Source organism: Cygnus atratus, chromosome 5 (assembly GCF_013377495.2).
Source record: "Cygnus atratus isolate AKBS03 ecotype Queensland, Australia chromosome 5, CAtr_DNAZoo_HiC_assembly, whole genome shotgun sequence".
Taxonomy (NCBI): domain Eukaryota; kingdom Metazoa; phylum Chordata; class Aves; order Anseriformes; family Anatidae; genus Cygnus; species Cygnus atratus.
The window spans coordinates 37,916,125-37,942,182 of NC_066366.1; the positions used below are offsets into that span (position 1 = coordinate 37,916,125).

General features: G+C 43.7%; 1 protein-coding gene across 7 annotated transcripts in view; it reads left to right on the forward strand.

Moving 5' to 3' along the window:
* The window catches only part of MOB2 (MOB kinase activator 2), a 112,003-nt gene that overhangs the window by 65,515 nt on the left and 20,430 nt on the right, over positions 1 to 26,058 (forward strand). Inside the window, exon 1 of one of the 7 annotated variants that reach the window (XM_035539100.1) lies at positions 5,135 to 5,223. The exons of 3 other annotated variants lie outside the window; for them this stretch is intronic. In XM_035539100.1, coding sequence (XP_035394993.1) covers positions 5,150 to 5,223 — 74 coding nt within the window. In that variant the 5' untranslated portion in view covers positions 5,135 to 5,149. Of the gene's footprint in view, positions 1 to 5,134; positions 5,224 to 16,481; positions 17,293 to 26,058 lie in introns of those variants that run through there. 3 more of the 7 variants (XM_035539096.1, XM_035539099.2, XM_035539103.1) reach the window with 3 other exon arrangements.

Consider the following 26,058-nt stretch of genomic DNA (forward strand, 5'->3'; position numbering starts at 1 on the left):
TGTGCCTTCCCCCCATGATTAAAAGCTTTTAAAAAGTTCTAAACCTAGAACTAATTCAGAGTATATTATGAAAAGTGATCTCATACAAACTTCTGTGTTTAAAAGTAGGGGTAGGACATCCCATGTAGAAGCAAAGGCAAACTGAGCTGTGTTCTTGGTACTTGCAGGAATTTTTTGGGTAGCTCATGCAAACACAGTGGCAACCCAGCATCTCAGGGTCTTTCAGCGGAGAGTCTTCTGTCTGATCCTGCCAACTCCCCTCTTGTTATTGGTTTTTAATGTAAGACCCTGGAATACATCTGACCAGTGGGAAGATCTCTCTCAGACCTTCCAGCCACCAGAAGTTAACAGCTATCAAGTAACTGACATTCCTAGAAAATCCGCATACTTTTCTGTCCTAACGTTTTTCTTTTCCCCCTTGAGCTAAAGACAATATTGCTGCTCATTTATGGCTGCTGAAGTGGAGGTGTGGAACTTTCTGCATGCTCTGGGGAGCGATATTCTGCACTTGAAACAGTACAGCCTCATTTATAAAATGGGGATAAAATGTCTAGCCACTTTATAAGGAGCTTGTGAACTAATTAACTTGTACAGTTATTTAGGCAGGCATATTTCTTTGCTTTGTTGCCTGTATGTATAGGTACATAAAGTCTCTGCAAGAGTCTAACCACCTGAAAACTTGGGTAAAAATAAATGATTTTGTACATTTATAAGCAAGCCTGCTTGAAATATAAATAAATTTGAAAACAGCAGCACCGGAGTGGGTAAACACCGGTAAGCCCAGCCATCCTGTCACTTACCTTAGAATAATTACTGGTTTGCATTTGAAGAACAAATCTCAATGTTGCCAAACTCCACCTTTTTCCTGCCCTGTCTGTATGTGGGAGAACCTTTATAAGAATCTATTTCCTGTTTCCCAGACGAGGGAGGGGAAAAAATGTGTTTTCTCCTTGTTCTGAAAAACAAAAGACAGGCAGTGACTCCACGCCCTCATCGGCTGCTGCTGTGGCAGCCTGAAAGCGAGCGTGCAAACAGCGGAAGACTGTGGCCAGGTCCTCGGCTCAACCCTTGGCAAGGTGGCAGGCAGTCTGGCTCGTGGGGGCTCACCCTGAGAGTTTTGTGGGATAGAGACTGTACGAAAGGTGATAAAGAGCTGGAAGCATCTTTTTATTATGGCACTTCGACCTAATCTCCAAAGCATAAAAGACATTCTTAATCTTCCCTCTTTTTTTTTGTGGGATGTCATCTTAACCCTGCTCTTTGCAGTTTTACAGGCTGGGTTTTGTCACAGATTGTTGAACTTTGAAGGTTTGACTTTTGGAAGGCCCAGAGAAGATAGCGGCGGGGAGGAGTGCATGCTTAAGCCACTCACAAAATAGTCATGGCCCTTTCCAAGTGCAGCGCTAATCAACAGCAATAAAATGGACAGGATAAGAACAGAATGAGTTTTCTTCTGACTTAGAGTACTGGCCACGTCTCATCTTTATGTTCTCCATGTAAGGAAAAAATCATACTTAACATTTGCTCTCTTTGGGAGAATTCTGTAGTCGATACTGAGCAAACATGAGTAACAGAGGCATTGCGGTGCTCAGACATTAATTTATAGCGTAGCACGTCACTGGGTATTAGAAAGGTCTATGAATTAGTAACAGCTCCCCTAAATATTGCTCGAGGACTAAAAGCGAGGTTTGGGGCTTTTTTAGAGGGCAGTTGTGGACTTCGCAGTTCCCTTTCCACTGTGGTGCTCCTACAAGGATCTGTGTGCATATTTGCTGCTTCTGCTCTGTCCATCAGCTTGCAGCCCGACTGTAGCGGTTCTGTAGGGAGTAGGATTGAGGGAGAGTTTCTTACTGTTGCAGAGGAATTAGCAGACTGGATAAATAATTTGAACTTTTGATATTTTACATGCATTGAAAGTCTAGATAGGTTAATAAGTTTCCAGCCTCGTTACCGTGACTTTCTTGATAGGAGGTAAAAAGTGTCTCCTGTGTGCATCGCATAGTTTATCATAAGTCTGCTCTATAGTATGGTAATGTCTCTAACATAAATGGATTCAAGCTATATTACAATGCAGGTAAAATATTGTCATCGTCTTGAAAAATAATTGCAGTTTCTGTTTTCCAGTAAGCACATTGGAATACAGCGGTGTAATTTCAACATAGATCCATCTGTATCTGAGGGAGGCTTTTAAAACGTTTATAAACTATTTGTTTCTTTAAGCATGTTTCGTCTTGTCCTTAGGAGAGTAATGCTCTGTTCAGAATTAGGTTCAGACATAATGCTTGTGCTTGACTCTTTTTCTCTTATTGTTACCACTTGGACCACTTGGAGCGATCCTTTAGTTTCTGGCTTGTTCCAAGGGTGGTGACACTTTTTGTCAGAAAACTGCAAGACTGGGAGGAGATGAGTGTCTTCTGGGAATCTGCTGTGCTTCTCCAGCTGTTCTGACACAGTGTGCTGAGCAGCTCCACTGGATTGCCCCTCTCAAGTCCAAGTCTCCTGTTTCTGCAAGTATTTTCCTGTGTTCCGGAGCAGCTTTGACTTCCTCCTACAGTGATATTTAACACAACATCCTTGTAGCATGGAACAATGGATCAAGGAGCTGCGTGTAATTTTTCTCTGTTTACAGTCTTATCACTCTCGTTTGTAGGAACTGATGTAGTTGTACACATTGGGAATTGTTCTTTGTTTTGTTCGCAAGCACGTGTGTGGAGCTATTAGCACAGGCATGCAGTTTGACAGCACAGCGGCAAACCTCCCCTGACTTGACTTCCTATCCCTAGGTGTGTTTCTGCTGTTTGTCTACAGACCAAGCAACTGCAGTCACCCGCACGGTGAGCTGGTTCCTGGGCTAGCAGGAAGCCATCGCTGTGAAAATGCAGTTTCCAGTTGGGTTGAGCAGGAAGGAAGGAATGGGAAGCGGTTTGGCTCTAGCACCAAAAGATGCCTCGCTGGGTTTCAGAGATCCCAACGAGCATTTTGTGTTGGTAGACTACTGAAGAACACTCTTAAGAGAGGGATCAGTGATACTTTGATTGACTACATAAGCCCTATTGAAATATTAGTTCACTGTTACTGTGGTTTTAGGAATTAAAAAGTTCCATTTAGGTGTCTGAATTATGGTCTGGTAAGGTTTCTCTGTATCCATTCAGCCAATTTTTGAACAACATTGCATCTTTTGGATTCTCTAATATTTATATTTGCACATAGCAGATGTTTGTTGCTTTCATTGCAATGCAGGGCTGTTTCTGAAAGGTTGCACAAGTAGAACAAATGCCAAGCTGCTGATCTGTTTCTCATTGCCAATATGTTTTTCTTAATCAACAGTCTGCTAATAGGAGTTGTGGTACAAAAGCAGATGTGTGCTGTACGGGAGGATGGTCTGGTTTCCTTTGTTGCATGGTGAGACAGCGTGGGCTTTCAAGTTCTGTTGGCAGTTGATTGTCTGGAGTGGAAATGAGCAATAAACGAAGGGGGGGAAACTGCAGCTTTTGCTCGAGGTAGAGGCTCAAGGTGTGGAAGCTGGAAACCTGTGCACGTCCTGACTCGCACGATGGCAGTCTGCTGTGCCCTTTGTTTCTCACCCACCAGGCAGCCCAGCAAGCCTTGAAGTGTGCGGAGTGTGGTGTGGGTAATGCTTTTCAGCAAGCTCAGGGATGGATACGTTTTTCTCCCAAGTTCTGCAGGTTCAGAGTAGCCTTGGTCAAGTGTGACAAGGATGGTATCGAGGGAACGGGGGGCACAACTTGTTTTGGAGGTTCTCTTGCTGCTGCTCAAGTGTGTTCCTTGTAAAGGGTGGCAGAACCCATCTCCTCTTTGAGCCCGAGGGGAGGATGAGGAAGGCGTTGGGACAGCAGGCAGGAAAGTGGAACTGAGCAGCTTTCCACGCTAATGGCCGTATTAGCAGATAAGATGCACTCATTCAAGTTTCTGGCTGGATCATCTTTCCCTCTCCCTTCTACAGAGTCCCTCGGGTCAGATAGGTTGCCTTGAATCAGTACTGCTCTTTGCTCGAGGGTATTCAAGGACTGCAGCGGAACCAAGCAGTGATAAAGAGCTATTTCTACCTGGAAGAGGGCAGAACATTTTTGCAATGTGCTCTCCCTTTGTTTCTTGCAACCTGATTTCCAATGATCATGCTGCAGCTTTTTCCCCTTCCATGACTCTGAATGAGAGAGTGAAGAAAATGGATTTATAAGAAAAAACATTTTTTTTTCTTCTTGAGTTTTTTAATCAAAGGTAGCACAACCCGTGTGGGGTGAGATGGTCTTAATTGTTACTAAGCTGATTAAATATTTATAAAACAAGGACTATCTTACATTTATAGCTCTTTTGTCTAGAGAATGAAAGTAAATTGACTTCATAGATTTTTCTTTCCTTGCTCAAATAATGAGTACTAGCATTTTTCCTGGTGCCTTAGGATGTAGGTATTTTCTGAATTTGTAAACGTTAGGAACTTAAACGTTTTAACCTTGCGGCATTATTAAATGGACTAATGTTCTTTTAATCTGTTGGGGAATGAAGATCCAGATAAAGTTCTGTGTGCTTGTTCATCCCTATTAAGATTCAAAGAATAGCTCCAAATCTTTTGATCAGTCATGCTTACGTTGCCTTGAGTAGGCACTTGGATCCCTTCTAAGTTAGAAAGGCGGAAAGGAGCTGCAGTATTTAAAGATTGGAAAAAAAGATCTCTAATAATGAGGCATAAGGAGATTTTTTTTTTAAAAAAAAGAAGGTTAAGAGGTGAATGTGATATCTAGCTAATAAAGTTAAAAAAAAAAAGCTATAATCTATTTGTAATTGGTAACAAAAGGATGCTAAAGATAGGATGCTTCAAATATTCAAAGGGTGTGTGTTTTAACAATGGATGTGATCAGCTATTCAAACAAATCATGAAACAGAACTGATTTTTCCTTCTTGTCAGAGTAGAAGTTGAGCCCAGATGCCTTTCTGGAAGGTGCGCTTCAGCTAACGAAGCCTTAGGTTCATTACAGAGGTAAGGAGATGGAAGGCAGAGAAGAACTGGAGGCTTGTCCTGGCCCTGAAGCGTACTGATCTGGTGACTTTGGTGCACCCGAGTGTCTGGGAGCTCATTCAATGGCCCACTCTGAATCGTCCCCGCTTCCCCGAGGGCCCCTGGAAACGACTTATGGATGGAAGATGTCCTGTCTGGGGCAGCCGCCCTGTCTTGGCTGCTATCTTCTGTGGGCTCCCAAACAGGAGGTAGGTGGCTGCATTGTTCCCTGCACGTGCAGCGTGTGTGACTTGCGCAACCCCAGTAAATCAGGCTTTTCGGGGAAGCGCCCGTCAGGTGCCTGGTGTGCTGCTGGAGGAAATGCGTGAGTCATCCGGGGAAAAGCTGGGCGTTACCTGCCTGCATCTTGTCTGTGCTCCAAATGTCTGCTGGCGGCTGTTGGCTGGGCTGTGAAGAAGACTTTTGAGCGTACACCTGCACTGGAAGAAAGTCAAGCGTAGTTACAGGCAAAATATATTTTTTAACCAGTATAGCTTGTTTTACTTGGACAGCTCAGAGGCATGGGTGAAGGGTGACTTTCAAAATCCTTGTGCAAAGCACAGATTTCATGGGAAGTGCTGTCTACAGTAGCAGCCGCTCTTTGCTAGCGTATTTCTATTTGTATAGGCAGAATATCTTCTCAGATCAAAAAAGCACGTTTTCAGTGTGAAACAATTAGAATATATAAGCTACAAAAACCATAGTGGGGACATAACTACTTAGTTTGTCTACAAGATTACAACAGTTGAAGTCAACCCCAGGAATGGATGTGCAGTGCTGATTGTACCTACCTCACAGATCTGGTCACTATTAAATTTTAAGTTGTGATAAGTATTGTGTATTTCAACTTCTCTTTTAAAGCCACTTTACAAGCCATTATCAGAGAAGATGAAGCAAAAGATGAAAGGAGCTATGCATTGTCTGTGTGTTGCATCCATGCCAATTTATTCCTTCTTCAGCTGTCTCTTTAAAAGGTTAAAATTTTATCTGAGGAGGTTTGGCTCCAGAAGAACTTACTGAATCCTCAAACGGCAAAGTACCATTCCTTGTCGCTTTTCTTTCAGTGTAGGAAGTTAACCATCTTTGTTTAGGGGTCTCCCTCCCCTATACCTTCCCTCCTGTGTTGGGCAGAGCAGAAGGATTTCATGGTCTGCAGTACTGAGCATGTTTGGAAGGTCTGGGAGTAGGGGGCAATGGGCATCCATCACAGTTCAGCAGATAAATGGCAGAGCTTCACTGCCCAGTGGTGGTATTTCAGGTTCTGCACTATATTTTGCCATGCACCCAAGTTGTGATGGATGCAGATACTGCTTCAGTTAGGTGGCCTTTTATTAGGCTCTTTATAAACTTGATCACTGGGAAAGGCAAGCAGGAAGATACTTTGTGCAAGAACTGCTGGTCAGAGGTGTGCAGGTAGTGTAGCAGTGTAGCCGCAGTCAGGCCCCAAACATACATGACCGTTCACATGTGCAAAAAAAACAAAGCTTAATTTGTGGAGTAAAGTAACTTTATTGCTTTCAAAAGGAGCAGCAACAACATGTTCTGAATGTTTTCTCATTAAAAGCCACAACTGTACTTTTTTATGGTAAAAGGAGGCTTCTTTTCAAAACTTGAATTTAGTTGTCCGTGTGTTCTTTGTATAAACGTAGAACATGAATTGGGAAGCAAATGAAGGTTTTGTTCCACCCCGCAGAGTTAAAATGCCTTGTCTTTCTCCTCACTCCTCCCTGGCCCTTTGAAGAAGCTGCACTGTGTTGACTGTGATTTTTCAATTAGGTTAGGATCCCCATTTTTAATTTCCAGTTTAACATACCACTGGAACACAAAGGTAAGTTCTTTTGAAGCTGATAGTTTTATATGCATATCTAACAGCCTGGATGGATGGAGAAGACTGGAACTGGATCCTTAGCAGCATTCATATGCTTTTTTAGATCTAACGCTGAATGTGTAGGAGAGCAATAGTGAGCAGAATCTATATTCTACCATTTTCCAGCCAAATAAATGAGAAACTGGATTTTGAAGTATTACCAAAAGCTTGAATGTGGAGTGCAAATCCATATACCAAGGTTAGCTTATGAGGGCATAATTTCTTCGTAGCTGTTCTGTGTCGTCTTTTAATGTGCTGCTGCTCAGGTGTGGTTACCCTGAGCTGGCTGACTCTTTGATAGAGGTGTGTGCAAGGAAAATGATAGAGGGCTGCATGTGTTCAGAAGAACTTTGCGTGTTTCATACTTCTGGCTGAAGTCTGGAAAAGCTTGCAAAGTTTAGATGGTATCTTCAAAAATCTGCTACGTTTTGTTCCCGGTGCTTCTGGGGAACTTGTGTAAACTGGAAATACATCCTGTTTCTTCCTTTGTCAGGTGTGCAGCTATCCATTTTATGAAAACAGGATAAATTCCTGGACAGTCCCCTCTTATGAATACACATTTAGAAGTGAATTATTTTCCTGAAGTTTTAAGGATATTTTGGAATTGATGCCTGTTTTTTATTCCTGTTTTATAGTCTCACCTTCTGGAAAGTTAAGGCAACGATGGTAAAGACAAGGGAAGAATAATCGTGCAAGAAGCTAATCAGAAAAGTTACTACCTGTTTTAAAGCACTAGCAAAAATAAAGCTATTGAAATGAAAGATAACTGTTCCTTTTCTAAAGTAAAAACAATGAGGAGACTGATGGTGCTGCCCATATGCGGGTGTGTACGTGTTTATGTAACGTGGGAAAAATTTTGTACCAAACTAAGAATAGTGGTTAAATGTTTGTCCTCTTAGTTGCATCCTAGTCATGATGCAATTCTCAGCAAGATGTACTATAATTACACAGGGAAGTTGCTATTTGCATAGTGGAACACAATGTATTTTCCTTAGTTTCCAATATTTTCTAGAACAGAATGTCAAAAGAGAAAGGTTCACATACTGTACTGGAGCGTTTGTCAGGTGCGTATAACGCACCTTCAAAATGCAGAAGTAGCTCAAGGTGCAGGATGAATATATTTATTTGCTTTCACCTCCCTAATAAGAGACCTACAAAAGTACTGAAATACTTCAGGTAATGTGTATCACTTGCATGTCAAACTTTATCTGTGTTCATTTATCTGTGCTTTAGAGAGAGACTCATGCTTTCACTCCCACCTTGGGCTTCTCAAATATCCACTAATTCCTCTGGAGTTCTCCTTCCCCTCTTCTGTTACTGCAAAGTGTTTCTCTCTCTCTGGTCGCTTGCCTGCCCGTGTATCGTAAGAGTAATGCTTCTATTTGAGGGCCTTTTCCTAGTCATAAAGCATTTTTCATCGAACATTTTAAAAAAAGTGGCTTTGCCACGTTTGTGGTAATGGTATTTCTCTGTAGTGAAGTAGGAATCATTGTATTTGACATTATCACTCATTTATCCTAGTCTCTGTACTTAGGAACAAAGTCCTGAAAGCAAGTGTTTAGATAACGTATGTAAAATGAGGCATCCAACAAGTAGTTTATAGTAATTTCTTTTTTTGTGGGGTGGGGCAGCGGAACTGGGGTGGAGACAGATTTAGTGAAGTTCATACAGAATAGTCTTGGGAGACGCAGTAGTTTACTGTCCTTAACTTTGGTCCTGTACCTTAAATGCTCCTTCTTGTACCTTCTTGCTCCTTAAATGTACCTTCTGCTCCTGAGAGCAGGCACGGCTCATTTTCTTATTGCATTACTAAAACATGACAAATGACAATCTTGTCTAACCAGAACAGCCAAGCTCTTCTGTCAGTCATTGCTTTCCTTTGCTTCCTAGTAAATAAACATCAATTCAAGAGCTGTAAGGGATTGTGAGGGGAAAAAGGTGTAAATCTAGCTATAGAACAAATTGTAGGCAAATTGAAGATTTTTGGGCAAGACTGCACAGCTTTATATACAGCACAGCTGTTAAAGAATTCATCTGTGCTTAATGGTGTTATTTTTAAGCCCACTTTTTTTTTCCTCTCCATGCTTGGCTTAATATAATTTTGAAATTCGGGGGTCATCTGATGCGTGTTCTATCATTTCTCTTCTTTTTCCTTGATCAGATGAAATTTGGGTTCATAGGAGCTTCCTTTATTTTATGGTGTTTCTTTCTCGATATAATCCATGCTTACCTCTTAACCAAGGTTTACAGCAGTGCAAGCACATGCCACCATAATAAAATGTGTCCTAATAATGTGTCCTCTGTGATAATTCAGCCATAATTCAGAAGGCAATCTGTCATAAGTAGACCTTTTTGTGACCTCTGTAAGTTTCCAGGAGGATTTTTTTTCTTTTTAGATTACTTTCAAATATTCTGATCCAGAAAAGGATACTTCTGATAGTTTGCAGTAATTCAAGTAATTGAGTGCTTTATTATTTTTGGGTGGAGAAATGATTACTTTCCTTATATTTTATTTTTTTGGACGTTCTTTCTTTTACTACCAGCATGATTTTGCTCAGTGGCTAGCTTGACTTGATTTTGGAGAAATGTTGTTCAAAACCAACAAATGTGATACAAAAGCGACAATCCTATGTGTACCATTTTTAATCCACCAGTTCTGCATTGAACCAGTGAGCTTCCAGCATGTGGTAGTGCTGTGCTTCAACATTGGGTGGGGGAAAAAAAAAAAAAAAAGCTAATCTTAGTGTGCTATCCCACTGCTTCTTGTCCAGACCTGTCCTGAATTTCTATGAGGGGCTTGATCGCAAGGTCATCAGATCACATGGGGTTTCGTAAAGTGCTTGAGGTTTTATACCTGCCGCGTGTGAGGTTCAGATCAAATGGGTAAGTGAATGCACTTAAGCCAATTGATCAGAAAGTAAAAGCATGAAAACTGACTCTATTTTTGTAACAAGCTTTACAAAAATTACGGGCAGGTTATCTCGGCTAGGCAGCATGGTGTGGCCACGCCTCTGTAGGTGGACTTTGCAGGTACAGGGGAGCTCTCGGGCAGGCAGACCTGGCGGGCACAGCCAAGATCCCAGAGCACTGTGTGAGCACATCTTGTGTGCAGCACCTTGACTGTAATGAAGCATCAAGAGTTGCCCTGTAAAGCTTCATTTTTTTTTTCCAGAGAACTTACAAATCTCTCTTTTTGCATGCCAAGAAAGAGCTGATAACTTTTCTGGGTGTCTGAAAAAGCTTAATCAGCAATCCGTTCGGTTTGAATCCTCAAAGGGAAGAATGTCCCTGCCTCTGCTCTCCAGATTGTTTGAAATGCAGCCTTGTCACTTCAGCAGAGGTGAGTCTGTGCTGAGCTACTCATTACGGCAGCCCTGTGTCCATCCAGGAGGCACGTGGGTGCACACACACCAACCCAACAGGTCTGGCTTCGAAGCTGGGAAGCAGCCTCTCCTCGGGGCTGAGCAACGCCAGCAGCACTTGCACAGCTGGGCTGCTGCTGGAAAGCTTTCATTTGTTTTCTAAATCTGAACTATTTCAGGTTTTAAGTCGGGCGGTTCATGGTGTGGTTTGTGTGCCAGAAGCTGTTGCCGGCCTCCCGTGGCTCTGGTCTGTGCTGGGTGTTAGGAAATCCAATTGCAGTGTTTGTGTGTCTTGAATCGTATGTGGAATGCAAACGTGCACTGGTGTGGGTGTGAACCAAGTCAGTTTGGTGACTTCTGGATTTTGTGGCCCTGCTCTTTAGAAGTAGTAGCTAAGGGATTATTTTGTAAGTGCCAGGAATTACAATGAATAGTTTCCCGTGTTTAATCTTACATAATGTAGGCTGTGTGCTTCATATTTTATAATGCATGCCTGGAGAAAAACCTCCTAGAATAAATTTCACGCTTATTTCCTGAATTGTTTTTCCCCCTATGCTGTCATCTAAATGTGACATTACCAGATAAAATCATTTGCTGTGCTGAAAAGAGGCCATTCTTAGCACCAAGATGGAGAGAAACTTGTATTTCCTTTGCGGCTCTCCGTCTGTCTGGGAAAACTCTGCAAGTTCACTCCCAGCATCTCCCCTTTTTCCTTCTATGCCTTTCCCACCCAAGCACAGATAGTCCTGACCAATAACCATGCTCACGCAGATAGCCTCCTTTCCTGTGCTGATTGCAACTTTTACTCCTTCGTCTAGAGTTTCGTGCCAATTTGCAATTAGGGTTTTGTTTTCCATGCCATATTTACGTAAGTCCGTGAAAACAGTAGTTGTGTTGTAACACTTACAGGGAGACTTCTGTGTATGTGTAGCAAGTAGGTCTGAATATGTTAAACAATCCCCAGGGAGAATTTGTTAGCCAAGTTTTAGAAGTTTTGCCTCTTTATATGAAGCTGGAGGTCCAGCATATCTGGGGGAGGGAAGGAGAAGAACAGGAGTCTTTCATTTTAGCTTTGCTGTATCAAATGCATATTGCGCTAATGCTTCCCTGGAGTACAGCCTATTCAAACTTCAAAATCAGGGAAAGAAAATAGAAGGAAGAGTAAAATCCAGGATGAAATTCTCACTTCTTATCTATTATAAGGAAGCAACAGTGGCTACTGTGGCATAACTTGAGCATCTCACGCTTTACAGTGTGCTGTGAGCCCCCCATGAAGCCTACCTGCAGGTACTCTGTTTGACACGATTTTTGCCTCTGACTCTGTGAGTTGTGCGTGTCAAAAAGCATCTTTTTGGGCACTCGTAATGATAAATGCATTAGCTTCCCAGCTCCAGTGGCATATCTCCACTTTTTTGTGTTTTCTTCTCTCCTTCTCCCCCTCTGAAAGAAAAGGTTTTCATCCTCAGATACAGACTTTGCCCTGTTCCTTGAGCCTCAGTGTCACCTGGAGCTATCGCTAGGCTTTTGCCTAGCAAATTTCATCTCTTTGGAAGACAGCTTTGCAAGGTTTGAGCTGCCAATTTGCAAGTATTTTCCAGCTTATTGTTCCTCTATTGAGTCATGCCAAGCATACTGCTTTGCAAACTAGTAAGAGGAAAGCTCTGCCTCGTGAGGCCCTGTCATTGCGGTGTTTGCTGTTTTGGAATGAACTGCTTAACAAAGGTGTAGGGGCTGCCTCATCTGTCCCTGAAATGGGGTGCTGTGCAGTGGGGTACCTCAGCTCAGCACAGAAAGCAAAGAACACTTTCTGTTGAAAGCAGGGAAACTTTAAGCAGAATGCAGTAATCTTGGGACTTGCCCAGGGTTTGGGTTATTCACTTTTTAAAACAAATTATTGTTATAGCAGTGCTAAGTGTTCAGCGATGCTCCATGCTAAGGCCTGAACTTGCTGCGTGTCCCCAGCTCCATGACAATTCACTGACTCGGAGTCCCCTTGCTACAGACGTGCCTGGAAGAGCTGCTCAGGAAACTAGTGTCCTGACTGCAGGTTTTGCAGAGTGGCCTCTGTCACTTGGGGCAGGCTAACTCAGGAGGGCTGACTGGACTGCAGGTGATAAAAATCCGCTCTGCCCTCTATTTCACATCACTTCAGTGGGGAGTCTGAGTGCAAGCATCCTCGCTTCATAGCTCTTGGGTACTTGTTCAGTGCAGGCAGAGTTTAATATCTCCTGCTGAGCTGCTATTAATGCTGCTTCCTTCAACACTTTCATGTTCTTCACATCTCATCTTTGCACACTTCTTGATGAACCTGGGTTAACTTGACATTTGAGGGGATTTCAGAACAATAGATGTGCCTACACATGCCAGAAATACAATACCTTTGAGATCACGATTTCTCTATTTGGTGCATACAGCAGTATTTACTTTCCTTTTTCTTCTCTCTCTTTTTAATAGAGTCATACTTCTGTTGATCCGAACCCTCCATTCTTCTCATTTTGTGCATCCTTTCCAAAATGCCATTGTATAAACTTGTAGGAGTTCCTGGTGAAGCTTTACTGATACTTCGAGGTATTTGGTGTTCTTGCTGTGACTGACTGCTTGTTTCTTAGGTTATCGATAAGGTGAGAATATCGTGTACCATTTTTCTTCTCCACCTGTTGCTGGAAAAAACCTACAGCACTGATGAGGCCGAAGGTGTTTTTTTGCAGGATGATGGTCACTGACCTGTCATGTTACCAGAACTTTCAATAAAGCACCAGATGTAGGCATCTTGTTGCTTATAAATGTGCTTCTCTTAAGCTCACTCTTTTATGCACGAACTTTCTGACACCTGTGTGGTCATTGCTGATAAGGCTTTTATCACAGCACTCTGTGTGGTCCGGAAGAGCAATTTCTCAGGCTATCATCTCAAGAGTGGAGCTGAAGGCATACCCTTGAAATCTTTTTATTTTCCCCTCTGCTATGACCACCTCCAAACCACTTTTTGAAACTGAGTGGACTGATTTCAGTCTGTCTTCTGTCCAAAAATCCGTTACTTTGCCGCCTATACAGAGCAGAGCTGCTTGTGCCATCTTTGCTGCTGTGGGAGGATTGCAGAATGGAGAGCAGATGTGATCGTGGTTTAAATATTGCTTAGCTAGAGGATAACGTGTTTTCATGGCTAATATTGAGTGGTTCCAGAGGACTGGGGATGCACTGTGAGGTAAGTGGAAAGGGTGCTTGGCCAGGTAGTGGCAGGGGCACTGAAGTTGAACAGAAGGCTAATTAGCTAGCAAAACTGAAATGTTGTATGTCAGGCAGGGATACACAATAAATTGCGGTTTAATTTAAAACAGAACTTTACAGTCTGATGTTACAAGGCCTCGTTTCTTACATGTAGATGCTGAGTACTTTAATCAAAATAATGGCTGCGATTTTTTTTGCCCCTGACATTGTTTGCTTGTCTGGGTTGATACAACTTGCTTTCTTTGCCAAATCTCTGGATGCTAGCACGCGGCCCTGCGGTGGCTGCTTTACACTTAATTTTTATGGAAGCCTAAAAGAGGCAAATAAATATATAATTGTGCAACAGCTGCTTATAAAATCGTTATATATACAAAGCATTATTCATAAAATTTCTAAATACCATTCCTTGACTTGGTTTAAGCTTTAACAAGAAGTTTGAGTGGCATTGACCACAAAGCTTTTTCTCTCTATCCTGTCCTTATAGTGTTAGGATTGGTGTAGAATACTTTCCAGGCGTGTGCAATAAGCGTATGTATTGTGTAAATGGTGGGGAATGGGGTCTGCTTTTCCTACCAAATTGCGTTGTGCCATTGATTCCCCAGGGTGGGTGGTGATGGTGCTATTCTGCTGTAGCTAAAGCAGCTGCAGGTCCACTCACAGGTACTTGCAGTAGGGTTTCCTTGATGACTTCAGTACGTGGCCCCATGATCTTTCAAGCCCAGCAAGGATGTGTAAGAAGCACTTTGCTGCTGTTGAAACCCACTTGTTTCTAAGGTTGGACCCAGCAGTCGCTATGTGCAGGGGTGTTGAGGAAGCAAGTGAGAAAGAAGCTAGTGATAGCTGTAAATAGCCTGACTATCGGGTAGCTCTAAGACACACCCTTGAGGAAATGCAGATATGCTCCCTTCAGAATATGCATGCATGGAGATTATAGCAGTGGTTGTGTTCAAATAAATGCATTGCTTTTAGATAGAGTACTCCTCTTTCTGGCTGCAGCAGCTTTCAAGTAAACCCGTCTGTGTCTGCACATATGCTCTAAATCCTTTTAAAATGTGAGAATCCACACTGCACGTGTTTTAAATTACTGTGTGTTGATGCCCTATAAATAAAGCATACGTGCTTAAGTTGTGCTTCCTATAATAAACTTGTTTCAGTTTTATTGTTTTGGAGCACTTAAAGTTGACTTTGAGATACTGAATTGTCCCACAACTTGCATAAAATCTAGTGATGCAGGTGAAGCAGCATGCAGTTGATCCCAAAAGGGGCTGCTGCTTGAAAGGAGGGATCCTGAGGGGTGGAGGAAGGACTATAGAATGGGTGCAGCGGGGCTGTACTGGTGAGCAGAGCAAAGTAAGTGTTGGCTTGATGCAGGAGCTAACAGAGCAGAGAAGTGGGTCACTTATCTAGGTCAAAGTGACAAGATTAACAGCTTTAAAAACTTACTTTCAGCCAATCTATTGGTCCCGATGGCAAAGCATCAGTCCCTAAACTTGGGCCCCCATGCGAGGTCATTGAAGCTCCGTTTTTGGTGAGATGTGCAGCCCTCAGAGTCACAGGGAGGCCAGCTTTCCTAACAACCGTACACCGCAGAGCTGTGTTTATTTTGGTTTGACCCCTGGATTTTTCGTGAATTTACTTTGGATAGACAGAATTTCATTAGAACTTAAGCTGCTTTATGTCCCAGGCTTGTTGTTTTTAGGGTGGTTTTTTAACAAACAAAATTCTCTCTGTGCAGATCTCACTGGTGAACAAACAGAAAGAGGGCAACTTCCCTCTTGGCAGGTGTCCTTCCTGGGTTTGCCAGGACTGCTGCCCAACAGTGGGGCCGTGACAAGTCGGTGTTACTGGGGGAGAAGCCTGAGTGGGCACTGGATTTTTTGGAGATTGGGTAATCTTCTGTACAAGGCACAGGACTGCAGAGTTGGAAAGCTGAGCTCTGTTCTCCGTTCAGCTGCGGGCTTCCTGTGTGCTATCAGTGAAGTCATTAGGACCCCGTCTTAAATGGGTTACTTGGAGGGTGGGAATAAAAATACCTCCTGCTTCACAGGGAGGTGTGGAGGCCTGGCCATGTGACTTGCAGACAGCAGCACGTCAATGAGAAATACTGCTGCCTGCGTGGGTGCTTTGGGACAGAGTAGCACATATTTCTCCAAGTTGCATCATGTGGCTGTAGTTTATTGGGTTTGTGCAGAGCAGCCACGCTCCTGTCTGCACTCAGCGAGTGAGGGAGGTGCTGGCAGTGGTAGTGGTGGTGTTTGTGCTGGGTTTAACAGAGAGGACTCTCAGCCTTCTGTTTACGGAGGTGCCAGTTTAGCACACGGACAGGAGAGCTTGGCCGTGTTCCCTTGGGGAACAGTGCTGTCCCGTGCAGCTGGTGTTGTGGGTGTACACAGAGTGGCAAAGCCATGGCGTGTTCGCCAAGACATCCCAGGTTGGTCTTGGGCATGTCAGAATGAGTGGCACCCTCAGGGCTTCTTGTTCTAGGCGGCATCACGCCCACGTCTGGTTGTGTTTTTGTCACAATTTGGCTCTAAATGCCGCGTTGGCCAGCAGTGGGCACAGCTGCCTTCTAGAAAAGTCTGTGCTGGGTGGCATGGCCGAGGAGCTGGCCGCGTGGCACCCTTCGAGTCTTTGTGCCTGCAGGTGAGGCAGCTTCCTGGTGCGAAGGCAATGTTTGTGTGGTGACAGACCTCGAGTTCGGGGACCCCGCTTCCTCACGGGCTGGCACCAAGCACCTGCCCCTCACCCCGACCTTCACAGCCAGGTGCCTCGTGCTGGCTGCACTTAGACCCCATCCGCAGCTGATCCCCCCCACAGCGGGGCTCCCCGCCCACCCTCGAGCCCCTTCGGCCGGCGCGGAGCCGAGCCAGGCGGGCGGCCGGACCCTTCCGCCCCACCGCCGCCCCCTCAGCCCCGGGCTGGGCCGGGCCGGGCCGGGCGGAGGAGCCGCGGTGCCGCCCGCCCCCGGCCGCCCATTGGCGGCTCCTGGGCGGGGGCCGGGCCGGGCCGGGCCCGGGGCGGAGAGCGGCGGAGAGGCCGAGCCGAGCCGAGCCGTGCCGTGCCGTGCCGTGCCCCGCCGCCGGACCATGGTCGGGGATCACTGTAGCCTCCCCGGCGAACGGCCCGTCCGAGCCCCGAGCCCTAAGGCCGGGCTGAGCTGCAAGATGGTCCTGCAGGCGGTGGGCAAGGTGCTGCGGTAAGGAGAGGGCTGGGGAGAGCCGGGGCTGGGGGCCCGGGGGGCCGGAAGCCCGTCCTGCTGCTTCCCCGTGGCTCAGGGCTGGCCGGGGAATGCAGCGCCGCGACCCCAGGGAGCCTCGTCCCTGCCCCGGCTTGATTTTGGTCGTCCCCGTTCCCTGCTGCTAAATGTTTGTCAGCAGGAGCACTAGCCCTTCCCTGGGGCTCGCAGCTCTCCTTGCCCCAAAAGAGTAGGGGAGCCGGTTATTGAGGCCGAGAGGAGGAGGGCACCATCCTCATCTCAAGGCGGCTGGGCGAGAGCCGCTCGGAGCTGCTCCTGACGTAACTCGCGCTTCTTTCCCTGTAGAAAACATCACTTTAAGGAATTCAGGTTTCTTTATCAGCTTTTTAACGAGTTTAAACATCCCTCCTTTCTGTATTTTTTTTTGGGGGGGGTGGCACCATTCAATACAGTGTTACGCAGCTGGCCATATCATAAAACCCCTGGCCAGCAGCTTGCTATTCATGCCGTGAACCTTTTGAAGTTTTGGTAGCTGCTCTGCTGGCATCGCTCCCAGATGTAAATAGATGGGTGCCTCTGCAGGGAAGTGGTGCCAAACCTTTTGTTCAGCATCCATGGCCGTCTATCTGTAAGTATAGGTAACTTCCTGCGGCTTAGCAGGGAAACATCGCTTTGATTTGTTCAGTGTGCATTTTTTCAAATGTATAACAAAAGCTCTTCCTGTCTCCTCCAACTGGAGTACATGCAGAAATTGTGCAGAATTTATTTGCTTTTTTCCCCCAAGGTTTCTTTTCTACGTATGCTATAAAACTTGTGAAAGCAGGAAAAAGTTGCTGTTGTACGTGACATATTTTGGCCTTGGGAATTAATAGCAAACCTTTGTTTTGCTGAAGCTGTTACTAGATGGTAGTGATTAGTATTTTGGAGTTTTGTTTACTTTCATGTCTTTTCATTCTGGATTATCTCCATTTAGGGAGTTCTCTAGAGTTAGAAATGTGAACTCACAAAAACTTACTTTAGATGCCAGACTGGTTCTCTTATTTCTCTTCTAGAATATACTTCAGCTGCCTCATCTGACCTCGTGTGTATTGCTTAATTTTGCTTTTCTTTAGTTTTTGTTCTGTAAAATAAAAACTCATCATATTTTGCAAAGAGCTCAGACAGCATAAGAGTGCAGGTACTGGCTAGGAGCCCAGGTAAATACTGAGTCTAATCAAAGCTTCCTTATTGCAGAAGTCAGGTGCTTAAGAAAGGGGGAGCCTAGAGATGGTAAAAGAAAACAAGTGGGACCTGGCTCAGGAAAGCTGTGGAGGGATTTCTCTGAAGGCAGACATCCACAGCTGAGCTTTGTGCACTTTGTTTCTGGTAGAGAAAAGCAGGGAGCTTGAAGACGTGGCTGAATGCAGAGCTGCATTGCCAGCCTGGTAGAGTGTGACTAGTGTGCACTTGTTGGTGTGGATGTTGTAGCCGTGAAGTCAGATGAATCTTGCACTTAATGTAGTGGCTGACCGTCTACTCCAGAGTAAGTGAAGGATAACGTGTATCAAGTACTGCTTCTAAGCCTGCCCTCTTGGAGCACTGAGTCTCTTGTAGTCTATGCAGACAGTGAATGAATGCTAAACTTTGGATGAAGCGATTTTTCTTCTGTTGATCAGGGCTTCGGGTGGCTTGGGGATGACATTAAAGGGCATCTTGCTTGTGCATAGCCTGCATTTTAGTCTTGTTTCATGGGTGAAACCGTGAACCTTCACCACTCCTTGCCCCTCCTCCACAGGCCACCAAGCACTTCTAGAACTTCACAGTGGACAAGGGATAGAGTGCCTGTCTTTTTCCCTAACTTGTCCTATATTTCTGTCTCTTTAGGGGTTTAATGGTTGTGACTTATAAAGCTCACTTGTTCCAGTGAGATGCTTAGCCAGGATGACTTTCCTCCATGGCAAACCCATTGCACAGTAATTGAGTTGTGTGTCCCTGTAAGTAAGTTCTCTGAATTTTTGACATCCCTGTTGCTTTCACTAGCTGGTGGTGTAGGTCCAGGCCCTCCTAGCTGCTGATCGCCAAATCATGCATGTGTCGCACACGGGGAGTAACAGTTGCCAAAGGAGAAATTGGCACTGGGAGGAAGCGAGGAGGGAAACAAAGGGATTCACGAGAAGCAGCAGCAGACTTGAGCACCTGGGAAGTGTTGAATAGAGTGTGGGGAAAGACGACTGAACCAGAAAGGGCAAAAAATGTAACAAAAGCAACAGATGTGCTCTCAGCCTTTCTAATTAATTTTTTATGAAAGCTACTGTTAGGTTTAATACTCTTCTAAATTATTAGTGATTCAACTATGAAGAACTCTGGAGATGTTAGTATCTTTCATCACATGGGCTAGCAAACTGTATTTAACTTTTAAGGGATGGGACCGAGACTACACGCTTCTAATGATTTAAAGAAATTAAAATACCATTAGAAAAAGTGTCATCTCCCCTTTTAAATTAATAGCATAGCTGAGATGAAGTTGTGTGTGTTCCTCAGCCCAGTGCTTAATTAGGGCTTTCGTTTCACTTCAGATGTTTTTGAAATATGTTGATCTCATTTTTTCCCTCTCCTGTAATGAATTATATGTAATTATTCACCCTATGGTTGGGGAGGAAGAAAAAACATGACAAAATGGATGCAATTGTTCTGGTTTTTGTTTTCTGCAAGTTGGTGGTTCTAGAGAGGCGGAAGGGGTAAAGTGAAAAAGAACAATGAAAAAAAAAAAGAATATTATTCTATTTTAAAAAACTAATTGTTCCAGCTTTTTGTGAAGTGGCTGATTATTGTTAGCTTCCTTGCAGTGGTGTGCTTTTACTGGCTTCGAACAGCAGAAGTGGAAGGAAAACTCAAAATTCAGCTATGTGGGAAATCTTCCCTTTTTCGTCCCTGGCTGTGTGCACTCAACTCCTCAGACCTGTGTGCTTGTGACATGTGGACATGGTTTTCACTGCCCATGTCTGAGCTTGAGTCCTGGTTCAGATGCTCAAGTGCAGCTCAGAACTTCAGCGTTTGTGCTGTGGCACTGCAGGTCCTGCACGAATGATTTTCAGAAAATACTCACCGTGCAGCTTCATTGTCAGTGCTCATCCCTTTAAGCTTCCAGTGGAACCTAGTCCCTGTGGGATAGCTGACTAACAGTCGGTGATATGGTGTCATGGAAGAGCAATGATGAGGGCTGCAGAGTTGTGATGTCATGGTCTAGTGACTTCTGATGAAGTACAGTGTATTTTACATGTATACATAGTCCAGGACGAGTGTGGGAATAGGTAACTTAAACTCCTTCTCACGAGAGAGCTTCCCTTCTTAGAGCAATGTGCAGGGATTGATTGGGAAACCAAACCAGAATCAAGGCACCCTTCCTGTGTAGATGTGCCTATTGTGGGCAGCACTAATTAAGTGGAATTTTTACAGTCACTTTTCAAGAATTTGTCTTCAGTGGTAGTGTGGTAAGATTGCTTCTATCACAGATAAGTGGACATGTTGTGTTGGTATCCTGGATGGTGCTGTCTGTTGTTACATCCAGCACTTTGAAATTAAACAAACAAACAAAAAAACTAAGTGTTAAGCATGTTCACGAAACAGGACACATGTGGACAGAAACAGAGTGGGTTTGCTGTGGCTGCCTCTTTTCCATTGGCTTGCATGGCCCAGGACAGCTGCGGCTGGTTGTCAGTGACACTTAGGTGTATCAGCAGGGCTGAGGCAAATATTTAAAAAATAAATCCTGTTTTATCCTTTTTAGGTTGAAATGTCTTCCAACAGTTTAGTCTGGCCTACACTATTAACAAGTAATTAGTGAGGGCCATGTTTAGTGTTACTAATCTGATTAATGCACAAATCTGAGCAGGGTAGGGAGTAGAGAGGGAGGGGAAGGCAGCGTGCAGGGAAGGGGCTCACAGGCAAAACTATTCAGAACCACATCAGCTATTTTTATCCTGTTCTTGTCCTTTCTCCCTCCCACAACTTTCCATTGTACCAAAATAGTTCAAAATGTTTATGGTTCAGGGCAACTGACATCAGAAACTGACTTGCTGTGCCTCACCGAATATTTCTGTAGCAGGAGATGGCTTCCTGTCAGCGGCAGCCACTGGGCTCGCGCTGAGCGGCTCAGAAAGGGCAAAAGAGCATCTCGTGCTCTGGCAAAGTGTGGCTAGGCACTAGGGGCCTTGTGGCAGCTCTGCTGTGTACAGGAAAGCACAGACGGGCTTTTGGAGATGGTTCTTTGACCCAAGTGTCCTGTCATGGTGACAGAGCAGGTCCTGACGAAGGTAGGCCCTGCGGCCTCACCAGGCCCTTCAGAGGGCCTGTCCCTCAGCGCCATGCACAGGTAGCAAAGTTGCTGTGAAATTCGTGATGTTGTGCTTGAAAATCTGCCCCGCTACAAGCCGTAGGTACCTCTATAGAAGGCATGTAACAGCCTCATCTCCTTCTGGAGTTTGGGACTTGAAGCTGTGTCCTGGGAGGAGGCTGTGTCTCATTAGACCTGTGAGCCAGGCACTCCTCCATTTCTTTGGAATCATTGTCACTGGTGCTTACTGCAGGAGTGTCACAATCCCGGTGTGTTTATGAAGCTTGGTAAGCCATGTACAGTGTACTAGCTTAATGAAGAAGCCAGTCTTTGTTCATTCAGAGGTATTTTACAACATCGAGCTGTATTTTGGTTGTGTGTTCTACATCCGGTGAACAGATAGCCAGAGGGAGATGGCTGCTGAAATTCCTCTGTGTGTTGAAATAACCCTCTAAGGTGTCTCCAGAGCTAGTTTAAGTTAGTGGAGCCTATTGACACTGAAGCTAGGCTGTTTGAACTTGTCTGAAAATGTTTATTTTCCAAGTTCATTTCTGTTTAGTGCTTCTATACTTGTTTCAATAACAAAAGTGTAGGAGACGACGGGGATTGGTTATAGCAGATGCTCCCCGGGTGAAAGGAACATTGTAGATGTCTCTAATTCCTTTTAATTTAAAAAAAAAAAAAAAAAAAAAGAATTGTCAGTGAGTGCAGCTGGCTGTGCTCAGAAAGACAGGTAGTGACAGAACATAGCTCTTAAAACAGCTTAATACCCGAAAAAAAAAAATATCCCATCATGCCATACAAAGCTGATAGAATTAATGAAGAAAGGTACCTTGGGCTTCTTCATGGTAACCTCAATGCCAGAAAAGATGTTACGTGTCCTTCGTTGCTCCTCTCACATTAGCCACTTACCCAAATTTGCTGTTCAGGCCAATGTGGCCATGTATCCCAGATTCAGAACAGCAGAGGCTTACAGGGACATATGCTGACAATCAGCAGGATGCATTTGGCAAGACAGGAGAAAGGAAATTTGTGCTGAACTAGGTCTTCCTGACTCCTCATTATACAAAGTCCTCGGTTACAACATGACTGCCTTTGCCTTTTTTTATTTTCTTCAGAACTGACCTGCTTAGGGAAAAGATAGGGTCTTGACCATCTTTATGGGACAGAGGGGAAATTGCATTGTCTCAATTGAAATACTTATTTTTCTGTTGTTTTTCAACATGCAAAACCTGTCTTGTTACGTCATTCAAATGCATCAAAATGAATGTTTTTTTCCACATCTTATTTAGCAGGTGAGCTAACTGTATCTGTTAACTGACTTGAGTTACAAGCTTTCTGAAAGGGATTCATATTGATTTTTGAAGTAGGGATTTAAGTGTCGAGACTGGATCATCCAGCAATGATATTTAGCTGCTCTCTTGAGAGAGACTTCCTCCTTTGTAGGAGATCATCTTTCATTTCTTCGCAGTGAGATGGCTGTGCACCAGTAGGCATGGCTACATCCCTGTGAAACCACTGTGATCTGCCCCTTGCTGCCAGGAACTGAAACGGGGCTTCTCAGGCAAGCACACAGCCTTGTTTGAAAAGGATTAGTCATGACCACCCCTTGTTTTGAGGTGTGATGCTGGGTTAGAAAAGCTGCTGTAAAGCATTACTTCACATTGTGTTTGAGCAAGAAGCTTAAATACTAGTCTCTGCTTGTGTGAAGTGATTAATTGTAAGTCCCTGTGAGCAGCTAAAGGTATTGCTTGCCATTTGCACGTGCAGCCAAGGGAACGAAACTAATTCAGCACACAACCGTTCATCTAATTCTAATATTTGGTTTGGAAAATTACTAGTCTTCCTTAACCAATTCCTTGCCTGTGCTTTCAGTGTTTAATTAAAAGAATAAGCAAGCAAGCTTGTGAAGGTAATGCTACAAGTTTGAATGCATCTATATTCTTGTGTTTTTTTTCTGGTTGCTAATGGATCAGTATGTGTCTACACAAAACTGCTTCTTCTGAAGCTTTTCAGTCTCCCTTGGAGTATCCTGAAAAGTAATAAATTAGAGTCAGGAATCACTACTGTCTCATAAGCTAATTAACAGTGGTTGATCTAACTGTACCAGTAATTAAACTATTATCCACCCTACTATTTTTTCAATCATTCATTCAAATATAATTTTCTTTGACCCATAATTCTGTAGAGTTTATATTTTAAATAGATTAGTCTTCCTCTGCTGTACATAAAGCAAAATTTTGATCTTCTAGGAACTATTGAAAGGACTATAGTATTGATGACAAAACTGAACAGACAGCATTGCATCATTTTTTTTGCAAAGCAGTTTAAAAATTAACTAATGGTTAGATTAGTGAATGCTTTGTACATATTATTTGTTAATGAAAGCTATCCAATTATGATAATGCTTTAATTCCTTTTACCTTCAACTCTCTCCCTACCTTGTGAGAGGAGACAGTTTGTATCTTCTGTGATTATTTTTTTTTAATAAGACAATTCATATTAAGACTGAAAGATACTGTTTTTATTGCAAAATCTCATCAGAGGTATGCGAGGAGAGGTGGGATTTCCCTGAACTAACTTTAATTTACATCTAAAGCAAAAATAGTAAGAAAAAAATCAATAATAGTTTTTTTTTTTTTTTTTTTGCAAAGCTACCATTGAGTGACCATGACTGTGGTAACTTCTAGCAATTAAATGTTCTTTCTAATAAAAATGCTGTAGTTCACTTCAAACGTAAGAGATGAGTTTGTCAAGCTTGACAAACAGTGGATCTGAATTTCACATGGGGCTTCTTCACATTGGTATTTCTGTGCCAAACCTGTTCAATAACTAATGACTCTGTAGGTAAATGAACTCTCAGCTGTGTGCCAGTACAAATGCTTTGCAAATAAGTTCATGGGTGCAGGCATGCAAAATTGCTTGTGAATCCTGAAGACAACCTATAATTTTTTCCCTGCTCTATATCAATAGACTTTGTATTGTTTACCTAAGATCCTACACAAAGACTAAGATATTTGAAATAATAGTTAGGTTGCCAGCTGTGTTTTTATGTATGCTCTCACCTGTGGTGCACTAGTGCTCTTCTGGCCTAGTAAATCCTTTTACAGTTTTTTAGATGTGAAACGCTGTTTATCTGAAGGATTCAGCTGCTGAAATCCTGCCTACTGCGTGATTACATAGAGATGATGTTTTCAAAGGTGGAACTCTATATGTAAGGAAGTAGCAAAACAGAGGGAAGAACTTGTTTTTCACTCTTCCCAACCAAAGTAGTCAACATAGCCTTCCAATGCAAGTCACGTTTTATGCCTCAATAATCACAACTTGCCCTGTCCTGCCGGAAGTAAAAAGACAGCCCTTCAGTGTTCCTCGCCTCTGGGACTGTGCTCAGCTGCCAGCTGACATGTTGCACCACGTTGAAATGGATTTATCTGTGGAGAGCACTGACTGGGGGCGAGTATTCCCATTAACTGTTTGGGGACTGCATCACGCAGCCTGTATTGCTGCCCTTTGTACTGCACACTGTAGTTACAAAACATATCGTAAAACACTTTTGTACTTGTAAGAGTTCAGAATTATTTCAGATTACAAGTACATTAGACATTACTGTGCTTTGCAGGACAGGGTAGGTGGTGAGCTAGGCTCGCACCTCTAACATACTTCCTTTGTAGGTTTTATTTAGACTGTGGTGGTACCTAAAGCTAGTTAGTACTGGTAGGTGAGTATTTTTGTGGGAAAAGGGCAGAGAGGAAAGTAAAACCATACAAAGACAAACCTGTCTGCACCCTGGTGCTCTGAGCAGAGTAGGCTGTCTGCAGTTGTGTGTCTTGGGCTGTATAGCAAGAAGTCTGCGTGCTAAAGCCAGGTTGCCATGGTGAAATAATTCCTAGCTATTAAAGCACGGTTTTACCCTGAAAAGCAACTCTGTGCAAGCTTCATTGTGAAATCCCACGTTTACGAGGCTGTGAGGTTTCCAAATCAAATTTGCTCAGTTTGGAAATAAAAAGATAGCTTTGCAATCTGCCAGCTCTACAAACTGCCTTTGGCTTGGAAGATAACAAGCAGCGTCTTCAGTGGCTCCTGTGCGCTGGTGGTGAACTCCCTCCCTGCAAAGGTGTACCCAAGTATACTGCATGTGCTCTCCTGGAAAGATAGCAGGGCTGCCTCGGAATGGCTGGGAGGAGTGGCTGCTGCCAGAACTTGAATTTAACCATAATGCAGAAGTCAAAATAGCTCTTATTTAAGTGTATTCCAGTGGAAGATTGCAGGAGAGAAAGTAACAACAAAAAAAACCTGCCTAAGTTAATAGACATGTCTGAAAGCACACAGGTAATAGATATGTTAATTAAGTTTCCACGGTTTTACTTCAGTACGTCTTACATCCTGCAAGTTGAAAGAAAATGTAAAACCTTGAGAGGTACGGATTTTTTCGTTGTTGTTGATAATTGGGTTGGTTTTACTTTTCCTTGTTCTCGCAAACAGTTGTGCTAGCCTACAGAATTCCAAATCATGTTGAATAAAACACAACAACAAAGCTGGTAGACCTATATTTGCCTTCTCCATAGTGTAAAAGGGTAAAAGCCACCCTAAAACTTGCTTGTGTTCAAATCTTGGTGCACATCACTTGTTCTTGTGGTTCCTTCTCACAGCTCCTGCTGTGAGAGCTTTCCCCTCTGCAGCATACAGCCTCTGAACAGCAGTAGGCTCTGGATCTCAGCTCTTCTCTGCTCTGAGCTTGGCGCTCCTCCTTCCCCCGTGTGTTTTAATTGAAGAACTTCAAGCCATGCTATGGATCTCTGCCTTGGACTGAGATGTTTTCCAGTATACAGAAAAAGCTATTAATCTCCGCTGACTTTAAAAGGGTTTGAGAGAACCAATTCACATGTAAACATTTACATACGGAGCTATCTGTTTGGTGAGATGAGTCCTGTTCCTGCTGTCCAGCTGCAGTACAGGGTATATTTAGCACGCCCCTCGGAGCAGGGCAAGGAAGTGTTTGTGTTGCTATAACACAAATGGTGTTTTCCTCTAAGGGAGGCGAGGATACGGGAGCATCCTTATCTTGGGGCTGACAGCTTTGGA